The following is a 21,781-nucleotide window of genomic DNA, read 5'->3' as shown; positions in this document are numbered from 1 at the left end:
ACCTGCAGAGGTTCGAGGTCAGCTATGCAGAGACCAGGATGCTGCTTCCCTGTAGAGGGGATGATGAAGAAAGAAGTAAGGGCCAGACATACTTTTTTCGTTCATGCAGACTAAAACTTGATAACAATGCCCTCAACCTTCTGCTACCTGTCCAAAAAGGAGCCTGAGGTTAGACCAGCTGTTGTGTAGCCACCACAGAGCGATAGAAAACGTATCGAGACTCCTGTGGGTCACGCCCTGCAGGAAGCGGGCTGCGAAGGTCATCAGACGCTTCCAGACTCCAGCTTGTAGCACCTGCGTCACAGAGTAGTATTACTCGAAGGCGAGGGACGTTGCGATGTATCCAACATCGTGCTGTAGGGCGACATGACAGGGGAGGGTCTGAAGACAGGTCGAGATGAATGTCCTTGAGTCTGGGCTGAAGAGGTATACTGGTGACTCTCCCCCCATGTCCTCCTTGTGTTCCCAAATCGGCTGCAACTGAGGACAAACTGCAGCTGTTCCCAGCGCTAACCTTTCGATTCCTTACTGGCAAGAAAGAGAAGGTCTTGGGACATCAGATACAGAATGGAGACTCGAAATCTTGAATGAATCGGACCGAAGGGCCGGGACCCTCAGATTCTGAGTCTAGCCAACAACTCAGGAGCGAGCCTGAATGTTGCCTTCCCCTCTTCCTTAGAAAGGGGGGAGTAGTAAGAGACCAAGAAGATTGCTTACACACTGGCCGTGGCCAGAGTGAACAGAAGACCCAAGGCGGAATACAATCCGAGGCCTGTCGTAAAAGGGTCTTGAGAAGATCTCTTAAAGGACTAAAAGTCCGAGCCATGCTCCAAGTTGGAGGTCTTCCTCCGACTAGGGCAGGGACGATCGTAGCTTCGCATGAGCGAGGATAGATCCAGCGGGCAGGAAAAAGTTATTCCTTTAAGCCTGAAGGTCAGGGAAAGGCTGAGCGACAGGCTTCATTGCCGAGAGCGGAAAGGAGTTTCCTCCCGCCGAAAGGCAATAAGACCGTTATTGCTGGAGAAGAGGCCTCAAGGGAAGAGGTATATCTCCCACGGCACCAACCACCTTAGACTCTTCACTTTGCCTGGGAGACCCCTGTGGATGACTATCGCAGATGACGCGACCTCCGTATCGCGACTGTAGCGGGTTGTCTCTTCTAGAGGAGGAAGCGTAGTGTCTCCAGGCATGAAGCCGAAGCGACGCCCCGGTTCGGGAGAGATGTCGCAGTGTGGTTGCTTGAGTAGTCTGTGCTGTGGGAGAAGCTCTCCCGGGAGTTCCGTCAGGGGAAGCAGAGGGTCCAGAAACCGTTCTGCGCATAGTCCCAGTGGAGCTCTCCCATTGAAAGGTTGACAGACAACCTGGTCTTGTTAAGACCCATTGTCCGCAGACAAAAAGGAGGGAAGACGCAGGCGTCGAAGTTGTCCCACCATCACCGGAATACATCTTGCCAGAGTCTCGGGGTCTGAGACTGGGGGGAAGACTAGCGGAAGCTTGAGGTTCCAAGCTGTCGCGATCAGGTCCCCCAGACCAGCACTTGCTGGTTACCCAAGGTCAAAGACCCCTAGGTACACTCTCTATGAGGCTCTGCTCGGATAGTCTGAGAGAAACATTCCCCTGCCTGGAATGAGAGAGCCGATGGTGGTATTGAGAGAATCTCAATCATCCCGGTATCTCTACTGCAAGATGTGAAGGTGTGAAAATGCGTCCCCTGCTGGTTAGAATGAAGTCGACGCGCAACGGGGCGACTCGGCAGGAGCTGTAGGATCTGAAGAGGGGCCAGACTAAGGCCCCTAAGCTTGCCTGAATGATGGAGAGGTATCCTTCAGGTCTTGACCATAGGCCTGGACCGGAACATGCCCCCCCCCCTTTCCTTTGACGAGTCCGAGAACCGCATCAAGAATGTGGGGAAAGGACGAGAATATCCACTACCATCAAGAGGCTCCATAGGTCAACACCCATTGCAGGTCTAATAGTTCCGCTGGTCCCATAGGGCCAGGGAGTCCGGTTAAACATTGCCTGAAGCTACCGGAACTTGGATCGCCCCACATGGAACTTTTCCTGAGGCGACCGTTCGGACTGTAGACGGGTCAATGAGGAAAGAAGAACTAGGAAACGTTCCAAGGTAGGGCTGAAAGCTCTGCTTGACTGAGAACAGGTACTGCGACTCTCCTCAGTCTTGCCACAGTCAACCGAAAGGAAGGCTCGGAGGATGTGGTAACAGAATCTGGCGTCCCCAGGTGGTCACCCATCCAAGTACCGACGTTGCTTAACCTCGCTGGACGGACGAGAAGCGGGGTTTCCAATGTGGTAAGGCGGTTGACTCAATATCATGGCCAGATACTCCAGATGTTGAGGCAGAGGAAGAGAAGGCTCCAAGCAAAATACCATGAGCCCACAGTCATGGTAAGCATCCGGAAGCTTGTCCCGGCGCTGAAGAAGGTCGAAACCCGAGCCTACCGGAGTTGACTAGCCCTCCAAACAGCAGAGGAGGCGGAAGCCTGCACCTGAGCGGCCAAGAGGAAGGCAGGGAGAGTTCTCTAGGGAAACAAACCTGCTATGCCACGGCGGGATAGCCACACTGCATCATAAGCAGGAATACTTGCAGTCTAGGCTGAAGTCGACGAGCACCCTGGAAGATGGATGGAATGGAAACTGAAAGTACCCGTCCTTCCGATCCAGGGTTTAAGGAGTCCTGTCGCCTCGTTACCAGTCTGATCGATTCTGCTGGTCTACGCTGGCCGAAGTTTGTTCGACAAACTTGATCAGGGCTGAGAGGTCGACTATGGACATCCCCTCTCAGATCCTTCCTTACAAGAAAGGATCGACTGAGGGGGCCGGGGGTGAAGCCGTCGATGATCCTAAGGAAGACCTTCGCCTAAGGTATGGATCATTCTGCCCAACCGGGCAACTCTGCTGACGCTATGGCATAGAGGTTCAGAGACACTGAATTCGCTGACAGAGACGGCAGGCGCGATATCCTTGGCTACTCACAGAGATTGTGCGGGAATGGGCATCGGGAAGCTGTCATTCGGATGAGTAACCTTAAGCATCCTCCCAGCGAAAAACCTGCAATCCTAGAGTTCATGAACTCCTTTTAGGACTATGCCCCACCCGGGGGAGTCTCCCGTGCCATCTGTTCCTGACAGGAGGAAACTGCAATTGGACACCTTGTCCCAGTTGTCGTAGCCGATAACTTAGGCCGACGTGGTTGAAAGAAAAGGGCGCTGGAGTCCTGCAGAGTCTGGAAGAAAGCGCCTTGGAGGAGTGAAACCAGAAGTCGATTTACTCCGCACAGCAGCTGTCTAAGTCTCTGTCCTTGGGCACAAACAAACTCTTCTCAAGGATGGAAGGGTGTCTGAGGTCGTCGACCTCCACAGATGAGACACCCGAAGGAAGCCCTCAGGCAGCGCGTCCAGATGGTACAACATCGAGCTTGTCCGCAAGTTAAATACTTAACGACGAAAGGCCATGGTGCCTGAGCTCGAGAGGAGGAAAGTACCCTTGATCTTCCTGTAGCTTCCTTGAACCAAACCTCGGGCCGTAACTGAGGAGGGAAAGAACCTGGTAAGCTCCCAGAGGAAGAGGTAAGCAGTCACCCCTTGTCCGATGGAGAAATCTCGAACGGAAAGCCCCCCGCCAAAAATCCTTCCAGGGAATGAAGGGGAAGGGCTAACCCAGGTTCAGGAATAGAGGAGTGTTGCTCAGATCTCCCTTAAGTTTCTCCTATTCTTGCAAGTGCCATGCTCTGTGTTTACGGGGTGAGGCAGTGTTCTGGAAATACGCTCCAGAAGAACTCGCCAGGCTGGTCATGCTGCGAAAACCCCGTTGGGAATTGTGGTCGCAATTGCCCTGGAGCTCGCGCGACGGGAATTCCTGGTGGTCGGCGAGCGATAACCCATAGACGAGCAATGGATACTGCAAGATATAAGCCAACATTTGTGCGAAGAAACACTGTAGGTTCGCGCGACGGAACACCATCCGTCTGCGCGATGGAAAAAACCGTTGGCTCGCGAGTGGGCGAACATTGGAGAGCATGAGCGTAGACGTGCAGGCACGTGGGCGGGTGGGCGCGCGGTTGCACGGGCGAGCGGTCGCGCGGTTGCACGGGCGAGCGGTCGCGCGGTTGCACGGGCGAGCGGTCGCGCGGTTGCACGGGCGAGCGGTCGCGCGGTTGCACGGGCGAGCGGTCGTGAGGGTGGGCAGGTGGATGAGAGCGAGTCCAAGGCAGCGAACGCAAGCGTTAGCGCGATGGCGAGGAAACGCGCTGCCGCGTGGGCGAGGAGGACCGCTGGCGATATGGATCAACAAGCGATCGGTGGTGAGCTGATGAGCGCTAACGCGCAGGTTGGCGATGGCGCGTTGTGTTATGCCGACGCGATGGTCGAGCAGTATGCGCAGGTGAGCGATCGTGCGTTGGCGAGCAGTATGCGAAGGTGAGCGATCGCGAGCAGTGATCAGCATGCGCCGGGTCGCGCGATGGTGATCAGTATGCGCAGGGTCGCGTGATGTTGATCAGCCTGCCAGGGTCGCGCGATGGCGAACAGCATACGCAGGTTGGCGGTCGCGCGATGGCGAACAGCATCTGCAGGTGGGCGATCGCGTGATGGCGAACAGCATACGCAGTTGAGGGTCGCGCGATGGTGATCAGCATGCGCAGGGTCGTGCGATGGCGATCAGCATCCGCAGTTGAGGGTCGTGCGATGGCGATCAGCATCCGCAGTCGAGGGTCGCGCGATGGCGATCAGCATCCGCAGGTGAGGGTCGCGCGATGGCGATCAGCATCCGCAGTTGAGGGTCGCGCGATGGCCATCAGCATCCGCAGTTGAGGGTCGCGCGATGGCGATCAGCATCCGCAGTTGAGGGTCGCGCGATGGCGATCAGCATGCGCAGGTGAGCTAGTAGCTGGCGAACCATGTTCCTTCAGAAGTGTTGGAGAACGTGGGTGATCCGGAGATCACTGGCGAGCTGATGATCGCTGGCGGGCTGATGATCGCTGGCGAGCTGATGATCGCTGGCGGGCTGATGATCGCTGACGAGCTGATGATCGCTGGCGAGCTGATGATCGCTGACGAGCAGAAGGCTACGCGTTGAAGCCTGCGCAAAGAAGAAGAGTCCTTGACCCCGACCTGAACCGAAATTTTAGATCGCGAGGGCGAACGTAGGCGCACAGGGCGCGTAACAGGAACCAACAGGAACCGCAGAGAAGATCATTTTGAAAGCGCTGACGAACAGGAGAGCGCTGATGAGCAGAAGGACACGCAGGGAAACCCTGACACGCAAGGGAAGAACCCCCGTGGGGGCAACCCTTTGCCCCGAAGGGATCGTTGTCCGCCGGGAGACTGATGTCCGTCGGAAGACCGCTGTCCGTCGAGAAGACCGTTGTCCGTCGGGAAGACCGTTGCCCGTCGGAAGACGAGATCAGACTGCTGTCCATCTGCACCAAGGCGGAAGATCGAGAAAAAAGGAGTTGTAGGCTGCAAACGGAGATCCAAAATGGCGCCTCAAGCACCCTTATAGGGAGATGAGAGGCCCTTACGACGAGGCGGATGGTGGGCCTCACGGCGAGGGAGGCCAACAGCAACAGAAGAAACCTCCAAAGAGGAGTCTCTATGAGTGTACTCTCTCGCGAACGAAAGAGAAACACTTCGTGGAAGAGACTGGTCAGCCAGTGACCTAAAAGGAGCAATCCTCCGAAGAGGAGCTCCTGCAGTTGCCCAGCCCCTTGAGCGAAACTGCAGGTGCGACCGCTCAGCACCAAGAGCATAGTCGCACGAAAAAAAGGCAAGAGAAGAACCCCCCAAAAGGAGAAAAACTCAAGCCTGGACAGGAAAACTTCCCTCGGAAGGAAAGTTATCCGCCCAAGGAGGCAAGCCTCCTGAGTGTTCTAAAATGAACTGGAGAGCTGTCCGTCGTCACGGGAGTACTACCAGTAGAAGGAGACACGCCCCTGACGAAAATACAAGGGGGGAGGCAGCAACAGCCGAATCCGCAGGACTCAACCAGACAGCTCACACCGTTGCTATATTACAGAAACGAACTAGATCGGTAACTGTAAAAAAATAAAACAAATAATATTAGTACACATTCATTCCCCCGGGAAGGCTCCAAAGAGGAATCCCGAGGGAAAGGAACAAGAATTACACAACAGGCACGTGCCCTCACAACCACTTACACTCGCGGAAGGAGAGCTGTAACCAAAACAGAAATATAACAATTATAATTATGTAACTATGTAATTATGTAATTTAAAAATGAATGAACACTAAAGAAAGAACGAAAACCCCGAAAGGAATCGTTCTACAAGCTGAAAAACAAAAAACAACTACAATTAGATTCATAACTAATTGAGACAAACGTACGGCGTAGCAACCCCCCACACGGAAAGGAAGCTAGGCTACAAGGGCGTAGTAACACGTAGTAAAAGGGTGAACGACCTCAAGAGAGAGAGAGAGAGAGAGAAAGACGTAAGTCAAACTCGATCGCCACCCATAAAAATACGCCGTGGTGGCCTAACTGCCGAGGCCTCCACGTAGATATCGTACACTACACACACACATCTGAAAAGGAAACTTACTTATTTCTATACTCATATATATATATACAAACATGAAAACATGTTTACATATATATTGAGTAAATGAAAAGTAAGCGATTAAGTAAAGACAAAACAGACAATGGCTGCCAAGCGAGGACCAAGACAGACGTCTGTCACCGTCCGAGCCAAAACCTGTGTGTGAGGGGGAGGAGGGGTAGCTAGCTACCACTCCCCTACCCCCCCGCTAACTAGCGCGGGGGTAATACACCCTCGTTAAATTCTAATGGCTCGCCATTTCAGCTACGCTAAAAGTAATACCCTTTGTAAATAGCGTGGTTTGTATTTCGGTTACGGAACAAAAATAAATTTACGTTATCAAAATAAATTTACGTTATCAGACTACATTCTCACCAGCCACTTTAGACCCCAAAACCCAATAATCGAGACAGTTAAATCAGGACTCTTTTATGGTAACATTTAGAATATACAGATTTGGTACCCATTGTCATCAGGTAAGTTACACCCCTAATTGCAAAAGCAGGAAGCTATAAGCCTAGGGGCCCCAACATGGAAAATAGCCCAGTGAGGGAAGGAAACAAGGAAAAATATTTTAAGAACTGTAACAAAATTAAAATAAACACTTCCTATATAAACTATAAAAACTTTAACAAAACAAGAGGAAGAGAAATTAGATAGAATAGTGTGCCCAAGTGTACCCTCAAGCAAGAAGAACATGGTATAGAGGCTATGGCACTACCAAAGACTAGAGAACAACGGTTTGATTTTGGAGTGTGCTTCTGTTAGAAGAACTGTTTAACATAGCAAAAGTATCTTTTGCCCTTACCAAAAGGAAAGTAGCCATTGAGCTGCCTCTAAACCTTTCCAAAGAAAGATTTTAGGAAATATTTGAGATGCAGCTGTACTTCCTATACCATGAAACCAAATTTTCAAATCTTTTATTAGATTTGAAACCAATATTTTTTTTTTAGCTTTCATGACCAAACAGTAATATTGAAGGACATTGCATTCTTAGAGGTCACATTGTAATCATAACACCACAAAACAAGTAAGGCACATTACTTCTAATACCCATATATTCATCCAAATACTATTGAAAGGATTTTATCAGTCAAGGAAAACTATACCCTGAACTAATTATCAGTTCTTTTTTAAAGAAGATATATGAAAAAAATTGTGGTAAACTTCCATTGATAAATTAATTTTTACCCATGAAATCAGGCAAAAAGTTACAATAATCTCATGATCACCCTTACTGAATAGTGCACTAGAATCTCTTGCTACAACCAGAAGAGTTAGGCTAGATTTAGAAATGGCACATTAGGGCTGAAATAATACTTTAAACAACGATTCATTGACAAGTCTAGGCTTCCACAAAGAGCTGACATTAGAAAAAAAACTTTTAAATCACATAATTATCAAAACTAGACAAGCAGAAGTCAAGGCTGGAGTGGCATTGTCATCATCCCCCTTTCTCCTTGAACTAAAATAAGTTTTCTTTTACACATTTAACTTTAATCTGACCAGTAACCATGAAATATACTTTAAATCAATATAAATAAGTAAAAGTCAGAAAATCTGGAGTGCATATCTGCCCATAACCAAGTCGACTTAAATATGACAACTTCGTAGATAATTTGTATTTTTCCTAACTATACAAACCTTAGCTATTTTCATAGGGTAATTACTTCGGCATAGCTGAATGACGAGCCATAAGAATTCTAACAAGGGTTTACTACCCCACCGCTAGTTAGCGGGGGGGGGGGGGGGGGTAGCTTGCTACCCCTCCCCCCTTCACACACACTAGTGAGTGCTCCACTTTGCTTAGAGGTAGGACTTATCCCGGGGGACAGAGCTGGCGGGCAAATATGTGTAAATAGCTAAGGTTTGTATAGTTAGGAACAATACAAATTATCTACGAATTTGTCATTTGTTCCGTAACAGAAATACAAACCACGCTATTTACATAGGGAGACTCAACCCTTAGGAAGGGCGGTAAGTCCCTGCCATACTGGCTTTGGGTTTGCCCAGGGACTCAATATTCGAGTGTTTATGTACTCAGAAAATAAGGAGTCCCTGCGCCTCGCTAGCATGCTGTGAAACTGCTGCGGCCTACGTAAGCTGTGTGTAAAGGTGGAGAAGTGACTCGTCCTAGGAAGTTGACCTGGAGTTCATCAGATGGAATTCTAGGCTAGGACTCTCCCAATACCACCTCGTCAGGGTATAGGGACATGACAGTATTACACTTGATACTAGGAACAAAGGGAAGCATGGAGGATGCTGCTTTCTCCAAGGGAGGAGAGGATGAAGAAAAGAATAAGGGCCAGACATATCTTTTCATTCACGCAGACTAAAACTGGGTAACAGTGCCCTCAACCTTCTGCTACTTGTCCATTAAGGAGCCTGAGGTTAGACCAGCTGTTCTGCAGCCACCACAGGGCCGATAGAAAATGTATCGAGCCTCCTGTGTGTCACGTCTTGCAGGTAGTGGGCTGTGAAGGTGGTCTGACTCTTCCACACCCCAGTAGCTATGCCCCTGACATCATGCACTCTAGGGCGACGTGACGGAGAAGGGTCAGGATTCAAGGCCAGGTGTATTACCTTGCAAATCCAGGCTGAGATGGTATTCATGGTGACCCTTCTCTTCGTTTTCCCATTGCTCACAAACAAGGCTTGCACCTGGGAACGAACTGCAACTGTTCTTTTAAGATACAACCTCAGACTCATTACTGGGCAAAGTAGGAGATGGTCTGAGTCATCTGTTACAGAAAGGAGACTCGAAACCTGGAAAGAGCCGAACTGGGGGTCCGGCACTCCCAGGTTCTGAGTCTTGGCAACAAACTCGGGGATGAATGAGAGACCATGTAATTCGCTGACTCGCTTGGCCGAAGCCAAAGCTAGCAGGAACACCGTCTTCCAAGTAAAGTGGTGATCTGAAGCCTGGCGTAATGGTTCATAGGGAGGTCTCTTCAGAGACCTGAGAACTCGAACCACGTTCCATGGAGGAGGTCTCACTTCCGACTGAGGGCAGGTAAGTTCATAACTTCGTACAAGAGAAAGTTCCAGCGAGGAAGAAATGTCCACTCCTTTGAGCCTGAAGGCAAGACTTGAGGCTGAGCGATAGCCTTTCACTGCCGAGACTGAAAGGCGCATTTCCTCCCACAAATACACGAGGAACTCCGCTATTACTGGAATAGTGGCATCGAGTGGAGAGATACCCTTCCCACGACACCAACCACAGAAAACTCGCCACTCCGCCTGGTAGACCCCTGCGGATGACTGGTGCAGGTGTCCAGACATCCTGTTCGCAACTTGTTGCGAAAATCCTCTCTCCGTGAGGAGATGCTGGATAGTCTCCAGGCGTGAAGTCGAAGCGAAACTACAGCTTTGTGGAAGATGTTGGAGTGTGGTTGTTTGAGTAGCTCGTGGCGTGGAGGGAGTTCTCTCGGAAGCTCCGTAAGGAGTTGCAGAAGGTCCGGGAACCATTCTGCGTGATGCCATAGCGGAGCTATCAGGGTCATTGATAGATTGACCGATATTCTGGTCTTGTTGAGTACCCTCCTCATCAGACAGAACGGGGGAAAGGCGTACACATCGATGTTGTCCCACCGCTGTTGGAAGGCATCTTGCCAGAGAGCCTTGGGGTCCGGGACTGGGGAGCAGTACAGCGGGAGCTTGAAGTTCAACACTGTAGCGAACAGATCCACAGTCGGGGAACCCCACAAAGTCAGGACTTTGTTGGCTACTTGAGGATCCAAAGACCACTCGGTACTCACTATCAGCGTCGCTCTGCTCAGGCTGTCGGCGAGCACATTCCTTTTGCCTGGAATGAAGCGAGCCGCTAGTGTGATCGAGTGGACATCGGACCATCTTAGTATCTCTACTGCAAGATGGGATAGCTGTTCTGAAAAGGTACCTCCCTGCTTGTTGATATAAGCCACCACTGTGGTGTTGTCGCTCATCACCACCACAGAGTGACCCGCCAGGACTTGATGGAACTTCTGAAGTGCCAGGAACACGGCCTTCATTTCTAGCAGGTTTCTGTGAAGGTACTTTTCTGATTCCGACCACAGGCCTGAGGTCCTGTGGTTCAGAACGTGGGGCCCCCACCCTTTCTTTGATACGTCCGAAAACAACATCAAGTCCGGGGGGAGGACGAGAAGATCCACTCCCTTTCGTAGGTTCTCGTCTGCCACCCACCACTGGAGGTCTGTCTGTTCCGCCTGACCCATAGGGATCAGTCTCTCCGGGGAATCGTGTCCTTGATTCCACAGGGACTTGAGTCGCCACTGCAGAGATCTCATTCTGAGGCGACTGTTGGGAACCAGACGGGCCAGGGAGGAGAGATGGCCGAGGAGACGTAACCACGCTTGGACTGGAAGTTCTTCTCGTGTGAGGAAAGATCTTGCGACCTTCCTCAGCCTTGCTATCCTGTCGTCTGATGGGAAGGCTTTGTAGCGATTGGTATCTATGACCATGCCTAGATATACCAGTCTCTGAGAGGGCTGCAGAGAGGACTTCTCGAGATTTACCATGATCCCTAGATCTTGGCAAAGTTCGAAAAGCTTGTCTCGGTGGCGAAGAAGGGTTGCCTTCGAGTCTGCTAGGATCAGCCAGTCGTCCAGATAACGGAGGAGACGGATACCGATCCTGTGAGCCCATGATGATATCAGGGTGAAAACACTGGTGAACACCTGAGGAGCTGTGGAGAGACCGAAGCACAGCACCTTGAACTGGTAGATCTTGTCGTCTGGGCAAAATCTTAAGTACTTCCTTGGAGACGGATGGACTGGGATTTGGAAGTACGCGTCCTTCAGGTCCAGTGTACACATGAAATCTTGTGGTCTCACTGCAAGCATGACCGTGTCTGCCGTCTCCATGCTGAACGGAGTCTGTTTGACAAACCCGTTCGGTATTGAGAGGTCGATGACTGGTCTCCAGCCTCCAGACGCCTTCTTTACAAGAAAAAGTCGACTGTAGAAGCCTGGGGACCAGTCCACTACCTCTTGGAGAGCGTCCTTCTTCAACATGGTCTGGACTTCTGCCCGGAGGGCCTGCCCTTTTACCGATCCCATGGTAAGGGAGCTCAATGACACTGGATTCGCTGTCAGGGGAGGTAGAGAAGAAATGAACGGGACAAGATAACCCTGACCGATGACGGAAATCGTCCAGGTATCTGCCCCGAGTTGCTGCCAATCCTAGCGTTTACGGCCTCGGCCGTTTCCTCTAGGATTTATACCTCCCCTGGAGGACTTCTTGCCCCTTCTGCCCTTGGCAGGAAAGGGCTTAGACACCTTTGGCTTTGCTGCTGTTGTCTCTGTGTCCTTAGCTGGACGGGGCTGTTGGGCTGTTAGAGGTTTGTAAGGTTTCGATGTTAGGGCCTTGTGGATGAGGGAGTCCTGGTTGGACTTCCTCCACCTCTCAGCGGCTAGCTCCACGTCCTTAGGCTCAAACAGACTCTTACCGAGATCGGAAGAGTGTCTGAGCCTGCTAACGTCGGAACTGGGGACCTTCTGGTGAAATCTCTCAGCCACTGCGTCCCGTCGTTTGAGAATCGTGTTGGCCCACAAGCTCGAGACTTGGTGGGCCAGAAACTCAATGGTACGTGTGCCTGAGAGCAAGAATGTCTCCAGTGCCTTCCTGGTACTTTCTTTGGACAAATCCTCAGATCGTACCAGGATGCCCAAAGACCCCAGCCAGATGTCAAGCCACGAAGTTCCCAGCACAGCACACTTCGCCACCTTCTCCTGGCTTAGGATCTCAGTAGCAGAATAGGGCACTTGACAGTAGAGGGACTCCCCCAGTGAGTTCTTCCACGGAGTGGTGAACTGGAAGACCCAAACAAGTCTCCTCTAAGATCTCAAAATACCTCCTCTGATGGATTCGAGGAGGAGGGAGGAGCTTGTTACCAGCGCTGGATCTATTGGAGGAGACAAGCTCAGAGAGCTGGCCCTCGACCTTGTCTCTGACACTCTTCATCCCCTGAGACCAGGGCAAAGCTGCACTGGCCCTAGAGGGTTTCTGGGTGCCGTAGATTCGGTCCAGGACCGTATCCTTTCCCTCACGAGGAGGAATCTCTGGGTCTGGAATCCTGTTAAGGTTCCTCATGAGGGTCAGAACTTACCAGAACGCATGTTCTGACTCTTGGTGCTCTCCTCCTGAAGGACTGGCAGCAAAGTCTCCCGTCCCCAGTGGCTCTTCCTGGGGGGACTCGCGGACGTTCTCCGAAAGTCTAGCTGGTTCCTGTCTAATCCTTGTCGAAGACTTAGGGACAGTCTTCGAGTTCTTCGGTTCCCTCCAGGGAGGGATACAGGACTCTAGTAACGATGGATGCAAGACTTTCCCCACCTTTTGTACGAAAAGACTTCTCAGGAAGAGGCGGAGTTTCCCCCATTAGTGCGATGGGGGAATGAACCGGCTCTTCCGACTCTCCTGAGGATGGGTAATACTCATCCGCAGGGGAGAGAGAGAAAGTCTGAGGGGGAGGGAAGGAGCCTTGCGCAAGGATTTGCGAGGAGACAGGATAGCCCTTGGAGAAGTCACCTCTCTTCCTCTTCAGGGGGGAGGAAGCTGCCACTGATTTGTGACCTAAGTCAGAGAGAACAGGCTTCATAGCCTGCATAAGAGCTCTGACTATGGTACCAAACCAGGGAAGGGGATCGTTCGATCCCTTGGAGGAGTTGACAAACGAGAGTTCGCCTGATGAGAAGCTGAAATAAAAGAGAAGAGTCCTTAGACCTGTCCGGAAACCTCGCCTCATCCGGCGAGCGCGCTGTTCTGCGCTTGCGGGGAGGGGAACGAGACGATGACCTGTCCGCCTGAAGCCCCGTTGAAACTCGCGTGTGATCGCGTTGGCGATCGAGGCGCCGATCGCGCGATGAGCCCTATTCTGGGTCGCGCGCAGCAGGAATTTCGCGTGTGTGCGAGGTTGATGGCGCGGCGCGTGGGCGCGCAGGAGATGGTGAGGGCGTGTGGCGCGCAGGAGCTGGTTCGAGAGGCGGGGTTGAAGACTGGATGCGAGGGCGCGCAGTAACCTGATGTGGTACTGTCGGGGGCGTGTCTGGGAAGACAGGGCAAGGGCGCAATTGCATAGCCTCATGATAGCGCGAGGGTGAGTTTGCGCGCTAGCGCGCAGGTGAACGCTGCGTAGTCTATGCCGGTACCTTAGGCGATCGTGAAATTGCTTGGCGCGCAGGAGATCGTGGGCGCACAGGTGTGCGCTGCTGCGATGGGCACGCAGGGCGGGCAACAGGAATCGAGCGCACAGGTGTGCGCTGTTGAGTTGGGTGCGCATCGCACAACTGGAACCTTGTGCGCAGCTGGAACCTCGCGCGCAACTGGAACATTGCGCGCAGTCTGGATGGAGAGTCCAAGGGTACCTGTGGGTGCCCGTGCGCTAACTTAGGCACCTCCTGGACTGCGCGCTGAGATGTGGAAGCGCGCTAACGCATTGGAGAGCGCGTATGCGCTGTGTCAGGAACTGCGCGTGATGGGCGCGCATCACTCTTCATAATAGAAGAGTACTGAGGGTCTAGGGGCACCTGTGAGCGCCCGTGCGCTAACCTAGGTGCCTCTTGGACTGCGCGTGACGAGACAGGAACTGGTGGGCGCTTGTGCGCAGGCGAGCGCGTGAGCGCAAGTGGGCGCTGGCGCGCTAAATCAGGAACTGCTGGTGGGCGCGGGCGTGCAGAAGGTTGTGGGTGCGCAGGGGAACCCTGGCATGAAACAAGAACAAGTGCGCACTAAGTCTGGAACAGCAGCAGTAGGGCGCGCAGGTATAACCTGGCGCTTAAGGGTTTGAGGCGCAGTTTTGCGCTCAAGTCCCTTATACCCCGAAGGAACCGGTGCCTGCGCAATAACAGGTTTTGTCGGCGCATAAAGCGCAGCAGCATCCTTGTAAGGTGACGGCAGGTCAGCAGGTCTGGAGGGGGACTGGTCACAGGGTCCCGAAGGACGACCTTCCTCCGAAGGGGATTGCAAACGATCTCCGGAGAGGTCTAAGGTGGTAGCTGGCAGGAACGGTGAGCGTTGAGTTGTCTCCTCCGCAGAGGACTGCGGGGATGACGAGCCAAAGAGGGGCCTCCTAACTCCCTTATGAGGGGAAGGAAGGCCTCTACGGCGAAGGGGAGGACGAGCCTTCCGCCTTATACGCCCACGAGGGTCCGTTGGATCAGCAAGCTGACCTTCATAAGGCCTCCACAGAGGAGTCTCTGTAAGTGAACTCCCCCGAGGGGGAGAATCACCGGCAGGAGAGACCGTAGGACTTACATCCTCCCTCGAAGGATGTTTGGAGGGGGAACTTAAGCCTTCAGCTACCTCAGCAACAACAGGCACAGGAGTTTGAGCAGAAACACTCGATGCCTCCGTTACAACAACGTCAATGACAGACAGAGGATCTATCCCTGCTGTCGTCGGCGATTGTTTAACGGCAGCACCTAGTTTGATCATGTCAAACAGGGCTTCCCTGGAGGGCGAACCCTGAAGCCCCAAGGAAGCCCAAAGCTGTAATAAATCATTGTTATCAACAGGCAAATGAAAATCAATATCCTCCTCCGGGGGAGGAGGGGCAGCTGCCTCGTTATGGGAGGCAACTACCTCTCCCGCACCCCGGGATCGGTCAACAGCAATACGGTCTACGCTACCACTCGCCGGCCTCTCGTAAGAGACCGATCAAGTGGGAGCTTCGGAGGAGGAAAGGGCTACGGAAGAAGAAGCCTTGGAATTTTCTCTCTTCAAAGAAACCTCTGAAGGAGAAATATCCCTTTTAGACTCCTTCTTCCGGCGCCGGGCAAACCTCTCCCATTGGGAGGTAGACCACTCCCTACATTCAATACATACGTTACCGCTATCACACCGCTGGCCCCTACAATGAAGACATAAGGTGTGGGGATCAGTGTCGATGGCCGACATAAAGGTCCCACAAGGCCGGTCAGGTAATCCAGGACACGTACGCATATTAAAATAATAGAGGCCAACTTCATACACACTGTAGAAAGGAGAAAGCAAAACAGATTAATGGCAGTCAAGAGAGGGTGAGAGCAGACACGTCTGATCGCCACCCGAGCCAAAAGCAAAGTGAAGCACTCACTAGTGTGTGTGTGTGTGTGTTAGCAAACCTCCCCCCCACCCCAACCCCCGGTAACTAGCGGTGGGGTAGTAAACCCTCGTTAAAATTCTTATGGCTCGTCATTCAGCTACGCCTTAGTAATTACCCTATGTAAATAACGTGGTTTGTCTTTCAGGTACGGAACAAACTGAAAATGATGATTTGACATGTGCAGCATGTTATGGTCTGTAGATGACATTAGTCTAGTCTCAGTGCTCTAATATATTGGCAGGAGAGCAAAAGGATAACTTTTCAATTTCTTAGGGTTAGCGTCGACATAACCAGTTCCTAGAAATAATTTTTTGAAGAGCAAAATAAAATATAATAAAAATCAATTCTTGATGCACACGTAGTCTAGCTCACTAGTGGTAGCGAGATCAGCGGACTGAAAATAATGGAAGGTTGGGGGGTTATGAGCTAGATGTCAAAGCTAACTATATTGGATTAATAACCTTGAGAACCCTCAGCTGAAACATATCTGGTTCTTTTTTAAGGGACCTCTTGTATTTATTACTATTAATCAATATAAAATAAGTTCAGTAATTATGGACTTTGAAAATTTCCCTTGGGTAACATTGAACTATGAGAATAACTAAGGAAACTTCAAATTAGAAAATAAAATTAAATATACTGTAGTTTACTAAAACGTCTTTTCAACCCAATAATTTTTCTTACCTCGTATTCTACCAGAGCACTCTTCATGGTGTCCACATCAAATATCAGGGCAACCAAATCTTGAATTGCTTTTGCTAGTTTGCTCTTTGACCCTGCTGTAAGTGGTTTTTTAACAGCCTCATCATCCTGAAAAAAGAAAGAAAATATTACAAATTTCTTAAAGTTATTTAACAAGTCCTTTAATAGCCACAAGAATTTGAAGAAACTGAAAACAGATAATAAACTTTTGTTGAGGTGGTTGTTATTGATGGTAGGTAGAGGGTAAATCCCAGCTAACTGCATGTAGAGCAACCCTCACTTTGACCTTAACCTAGGGCTTGTAGAAATGGTTGTGGTGGGCAGTGTAACTCATAAGAAATTTTAAAATTTGTAATTTGTTCCAATATAAATACAATCAATCATCCTTTAATAAGATTTCTCTTAAGGAGGGAGGAAATCCCTAAAACCAAACTGGCTGAATTACTAACCAAAGAAATGTAAAGACACTTTAGTCCTGTGGTAACTCCACCTTCCTCATGACCTGAACACAAGGATGTCACAAGTGTTAGGCTAAGACACTACAAGAAGACTGGTAGGTAGTCATTTAAGAACTTATATATATATGGATGTTGCCTGGATGTGCAGTCATTATGAGATATGGGCTGCATACATTTCCCCCATCCTCCCCCACATATGAGAGGATGCTTACCTACATCTAGCATCATGTTCAACACATAACAGAATGTCTGCTGATCCCCTAAGGGAGGAAAAGGAGAAAGGCCAGTCCTTTTTATTGCTTTTCTAGACTTATGTTGTGGCCGATACCCTGAACGAGATGCCTCTAGTCCTCTGAAATTATCCAGGAACAGGAATTTGTATGTATACAGTACTTCAGTAGGCAGTAAAGGTTGTCTTTCATTCAACACCTGCCTTGAAAACTAGCACCATTGACAGGTTCCTGAACATCTGGGTAGATTTAATATCTTTACATGAACTCTGATTAGAGATAGTCCTTTCCGTCTTTATATTGGACCGGCTTGTCTGAGTGTGCACAAAAATAGAACTTCAAAAGTTCAAACTTACAGCAAATGTTTTTTGGTCGAAAAGGCTGACATAAGTCTTTTTATAGTTTAAATATGAAATCTGTTATAATGCTGTTACTGTCCTAAAAATATTTTTATTCTAATTGTTTATTACTTCTCATTTAGTTTATCCATTTCCTGAATGGGATATTTTTCCCTGTTGGAGCCCTTGGGCTTATAGAATCTTGCTTTTCCAACTAGGGTTGTAACTTAGCTAGTAATAATACAGTATTCTTGGATATGTTGACCCTTCTGTATCTGAGTGTGTCCTTGGTGCTTCCACATGGACCAGTAAGCTCTCTAGGTAGTGTCCTTGTCTCTCCACAGGACAGAGTAGAAAGTCAAACTGATCTCTGCTGGTTACTTCTTATAAAGAAGAGATGGAGAAGGCCTCAAATCTGGAGTTGTGAACAGTTAGAATCAGGGTCTTGGGGACGAACTCTAGGCCAAAGGTGAAGGAGACTTTTTTTTTTTTCTTTTATATTTAGAAAAAGACTTGTGACATACAAAATGTCATGAGGTATAACTAGTTGCTACAATAAGGTTAAGACTAATGAGCTGATAGTCTTGGTGGTTTTAACGACTCATTGAGGGTCCAATTGAGACCTGAGAAATTCTGACATCTTAACTGAAGGCTGAATTCCCAGGAGGGGGAATACTGTTGGAACCTCCTCCTGAGCCTAGGCTATTCCCCTGAAGAGGACAGGCCTAAGATCTTCAATCTGAGAACTAGTAAAAGGCGGAGTGACAGCCTTCCATCACAGAGAATGAGGAGCTTCCCTCAATGAAGATAGATGAGAAAAACCACAATCCACTGCAGAGCAAGCTCTGACCAGAGAACCCCTTTTACGATGCCAATCGCAAAGGATGGATCTTCTCTCGGTATCTCGAAGCCGAGCATCCGCATATCTGGATACTATTGGGCGTGTGGCACTTGGCAATAGGATCATCCTGAGGACCAATTTTGTCAACAATCTGTGGAATAATTGGCAAAACAGGCAAAAGCACAGAAAAGCTAATGCACTCTAGAATGTCCCAGTGTGTTTGGAGATCTCACCAAATGCTGCCAACAGTTCTGAAACTGGAAAATTTCCTGCAAATGAGAGGTGAAAGTCTGTCATTAGTGATTCACAAAGAGCAAGAAGCCCTTCTAGCAAGCACAGTGGTAGGGACCATTCCCTGGCGATTGACTTTGAACATTTTTGTCCTAATCTGCCCCGCTGTGTACATGCTTTGCCAACTCGCAAAGGGTCTGTGAAAATGTACACCTTGCTTGTTGATGTAAGTCACAAATAACAAAGCCTATTTCTATTCCTATCAAAGAATGATAGCTTGTATTTGTGTAGGAACAAAATGCAATAAAAATTCAGGACAACTGAAGACAGCATGAAACGTGACTTACTTCTTACTATATTCTTTTCAGATGATAAAATTTTGCATTATAACTTAGACCTTTTAATGACCAATAATAATCCAATGAAATTGAACAGTGATACCAACCTAGTTGCATGTTTTAGCTTTCAATTTAATCTGAATTACCTGCAAACTCACATATAAGTGGAATGCATGAATTGTATCAATGCAAAGCTTTAATTAGGCTTTAAATAATTAACTTTTTCTCTTCCATTCACTATAAAGGACAACTAACTGCAATAACACAAATATGAAAAAATATATTTTAAAAAACTTATCGACAAAGACCAAACTAACTATACTAGTTAATTACACGACTTACTTTCTTAAGCTTTAGTTTTGATTAATTTCTTTAACTTCCAATTTTCGGTGCCTTTATTACCGGATAAACCTATAATTTCTATTCCCCTCTTTTATTCTGTTAGAGTACACCTGTGAAGAAGGACTTGTAATTCTTGGAACCATTATCACCAATCACTAAAAAAACATCCTAATTACTAGTAAACGCATTTATGAACCGATTCTTTCATGCTTGTATAAAGTTAAAACTACCTTTCAGGTGAAAATCTAATTTTCTTTGCCAGAGAATCTTACTCACACTAGCGAAACCTTTTTATGAATACAGTACAATGTAGCAGGATGTCGTCATCCAACACAGAACTTCCAATTATTTCAATAATTTCAATCCTTTCTAGAATACTCGCGTCTTAGTTGATTGACTGGTCAGTGAGTATAGTGGTTAAATCTGGATTTCCCCAAAGACTTTTCAGATGAATTCACCCTTCCATTCACGTACAACATAAATGCTATGTGGATAATAACGGTTCTCTTGTTAAAGTCTTTTTATACTTGGGTATTCACCTTGTTTACCTTTGTTCAATCAATTCATTAGCATCCTTGAAATATTAGTCCACCGACACTAATTTTTCTAACATGGTGTGGCAGTAAATACAAAGGATTGATAATCTAATATAAAATGCCATTATCTTGTCATCTCTCAATCATTCTATAGATAAATTATCTTGTTTTAGGAACTTAGATAATCTATTACTATTAGCCTTAACATCTGGATCTGATGCTCACAACTTTTAACACAAAAATAAACCATGCTGTTTGATCTCTACCAGTATTACTATTGGCTATTTGCTAATGGTATGAAAATAAGAACCAACTGCTGGGCTCATTTAAGTGGTTATTCAATTCTATTTATATTTATCAATGATAAAGGACACTGACAAGTCTCTCATGAGACTATATTGACATTTCATCCCATCTATAGTTTTACATGAGATGACTTCTAGTATTTGCCATGAACTAAATATAAATAAGCCAGTATTTTCTGACCAAATTAGAAATTATCTGGACAACCTTATGCTCATGTAATTGACACTATTTCCGGAATCCTGAAAATAATCTGGTTAGACAAACAACCAGATGATAGAAAATTCATCTTTTAAAAGATTATAATTGTATACCAACTGATAAGCTTAAGAAGTTGAGTACACTGGAAATGATATAGCTTCCTTAATACAAACCATAGCATTTTCCATTAAAAAAACTTTTATATTAAAAAAAATTAAAACTAACCTGACCATAATCAATATCTAAGGGGTACCAACACCCAGGTACTTTCTTGAATTCCTTGGCTGAAAATCGATTACCCGTTTTTTCCTCATAGAGAGCTTCAAATGCTGATATTGCATCATTTAGGTCTTCTTTGTCCTCTAGTTTATCGTTGCCGATGGTAGTTCCAATGCGACCCCATGAACGGAAAACCCACCATCTGGAAATAGAAATAAAGTGTGAAAAAGAGAAAGAGACGATTATATAAATTTGTTCTTTCTTATCACATAGTAACTAAGTTGTCTAATGAAAACACAAAATGAGTAAACAGAACTGAGTTATAAGTTCAATGTTAGCTATACTGCATAACCCATTTCGCAAACAATCGCCTTCAGCTGCGTACGACTTGCAAGAACAAGGTAAAGCGAGGTGTGACAGATAAGAAAGTTCAAATGAAATTATCTCAATGGAATAGGCAGCATAGTGATGTTAAGCTATGTACAACACTAACGGATAACCTCAGTTCACACAAGTCCTTTTATACCGTCTGAATGGAAGGATTTATGAATTTGGGCTATATGACATGGCATTGAGGTCTGGGAGACCATTTAGCACAAATATGCAACTAGAGTGGGGAGGAACCCCCACAGCTGTACTATGAAGTAAAAGTTAAAGGCCAAAGAGATGCTGCAAACACCCTAAGAAATACCAGCGTAGAAAACGGGAAGAGGGAGATAAAACTACACAAAAAGCTGGTCGGTTAGGTAGAGTTAACCAGTAACTCCTAAGAAGGTAGTTCTAGGTAAGTAACCGTGTTGGAACAAACCAACATTGCACAGTGTGAGGTGCACTAACAGCATTAACCACCCTACAGATCAAAGTCTGAATGACATCGCCTCATCCAGTAGTGGTCAGATAAAGGTTGAAAGATACACTTAATAGACTATCTATCTACACATTATGTTCTACCTTTACAAAATATGAGTAAAATCCCTTGAACTGTTTAGGAAGAGGTAAACAATGATTTTTACCAAGGACCATTCTAAGGTGTCTTACCATACCACTTGAATCCACACATTAAAAAGTTTCTTTTAAGACAAAACTTCAACAATGGAAAAAGGAAGAGGTTGGCGTACTTACTTGTTTTTCTTGTCACTTTCAAGTACTTGCAACTTGTAGTAAGAATTTGTTCCTTTTGTAATATTCACCATACCAAGGACACAGTTGTAAATCTTACTTCCTCTCTGAAAGCGGTAATATTATCTTAGAATGGAGGCATAGAACTAATATCAATTCTTCATTAAGTATTAAATTTAAAGAAAAAAAATAACCTTTAATGAGAATAAACTAGTGATGATTACAGATACTAAATTTCCAAATAAACCTTAAATTAACATTTCACTACAG

General features: G+C 47.7%; 1 protein-coding gene across 2 annotated transcripts in view; it reads right to left on the bottom strand.

Moving 5' to 3' along the window:
* Parp1 (Poly-(ADP-ribose) polymerase) overlaps positions 1–21,781 on the bottom strand; it is a 94,984-nt gene that overhangs the window by 25,477 nt on the left and 47,726 nt on the right. For both annotated transcript variants that reach the window (XM_068365430.1, XM_068365431.1), the window contains 3 exons: positions 21,515–21,618; positions 20,399–20,594; positions 16,338–16,463 (listed from right to left, as the gene is read on the bottom strand). In XM_068365430.1, the coding sequence (XP_068221531.1) occupies positions 16,338–16,463; positions 20,399–20,594; positions 21,515–21,618 (426 nt within the window). The remainder of the gene's footprint in view (positions 1–16,337; positions 16,464–20,398; positions 20,595–21,514; positions 21,619–21,781) is intronic.

The sequence above is a fragment of the Palaemon carinicauda genome, chromosome 42, assembly GCF_036898095.1.
Source record: "Palaemon carinicauda isolate YSFRI2023 chromosome 42, ASM3689809v2, whole genome shotgun sequence".
Taxonomy (NCBI): domain Eukaryota; kingdom Metazoa; phylum Arthropoda; class Malacostraca; order Decapoda; family Palaemonidae; genus Palaemon; species Palaemon carinicauda.
The sequence above is the reverse complement of the archived record's forward strand: the minus strand, read 5'-3'. Positions and strand labels throughout refer to the sequence as shown.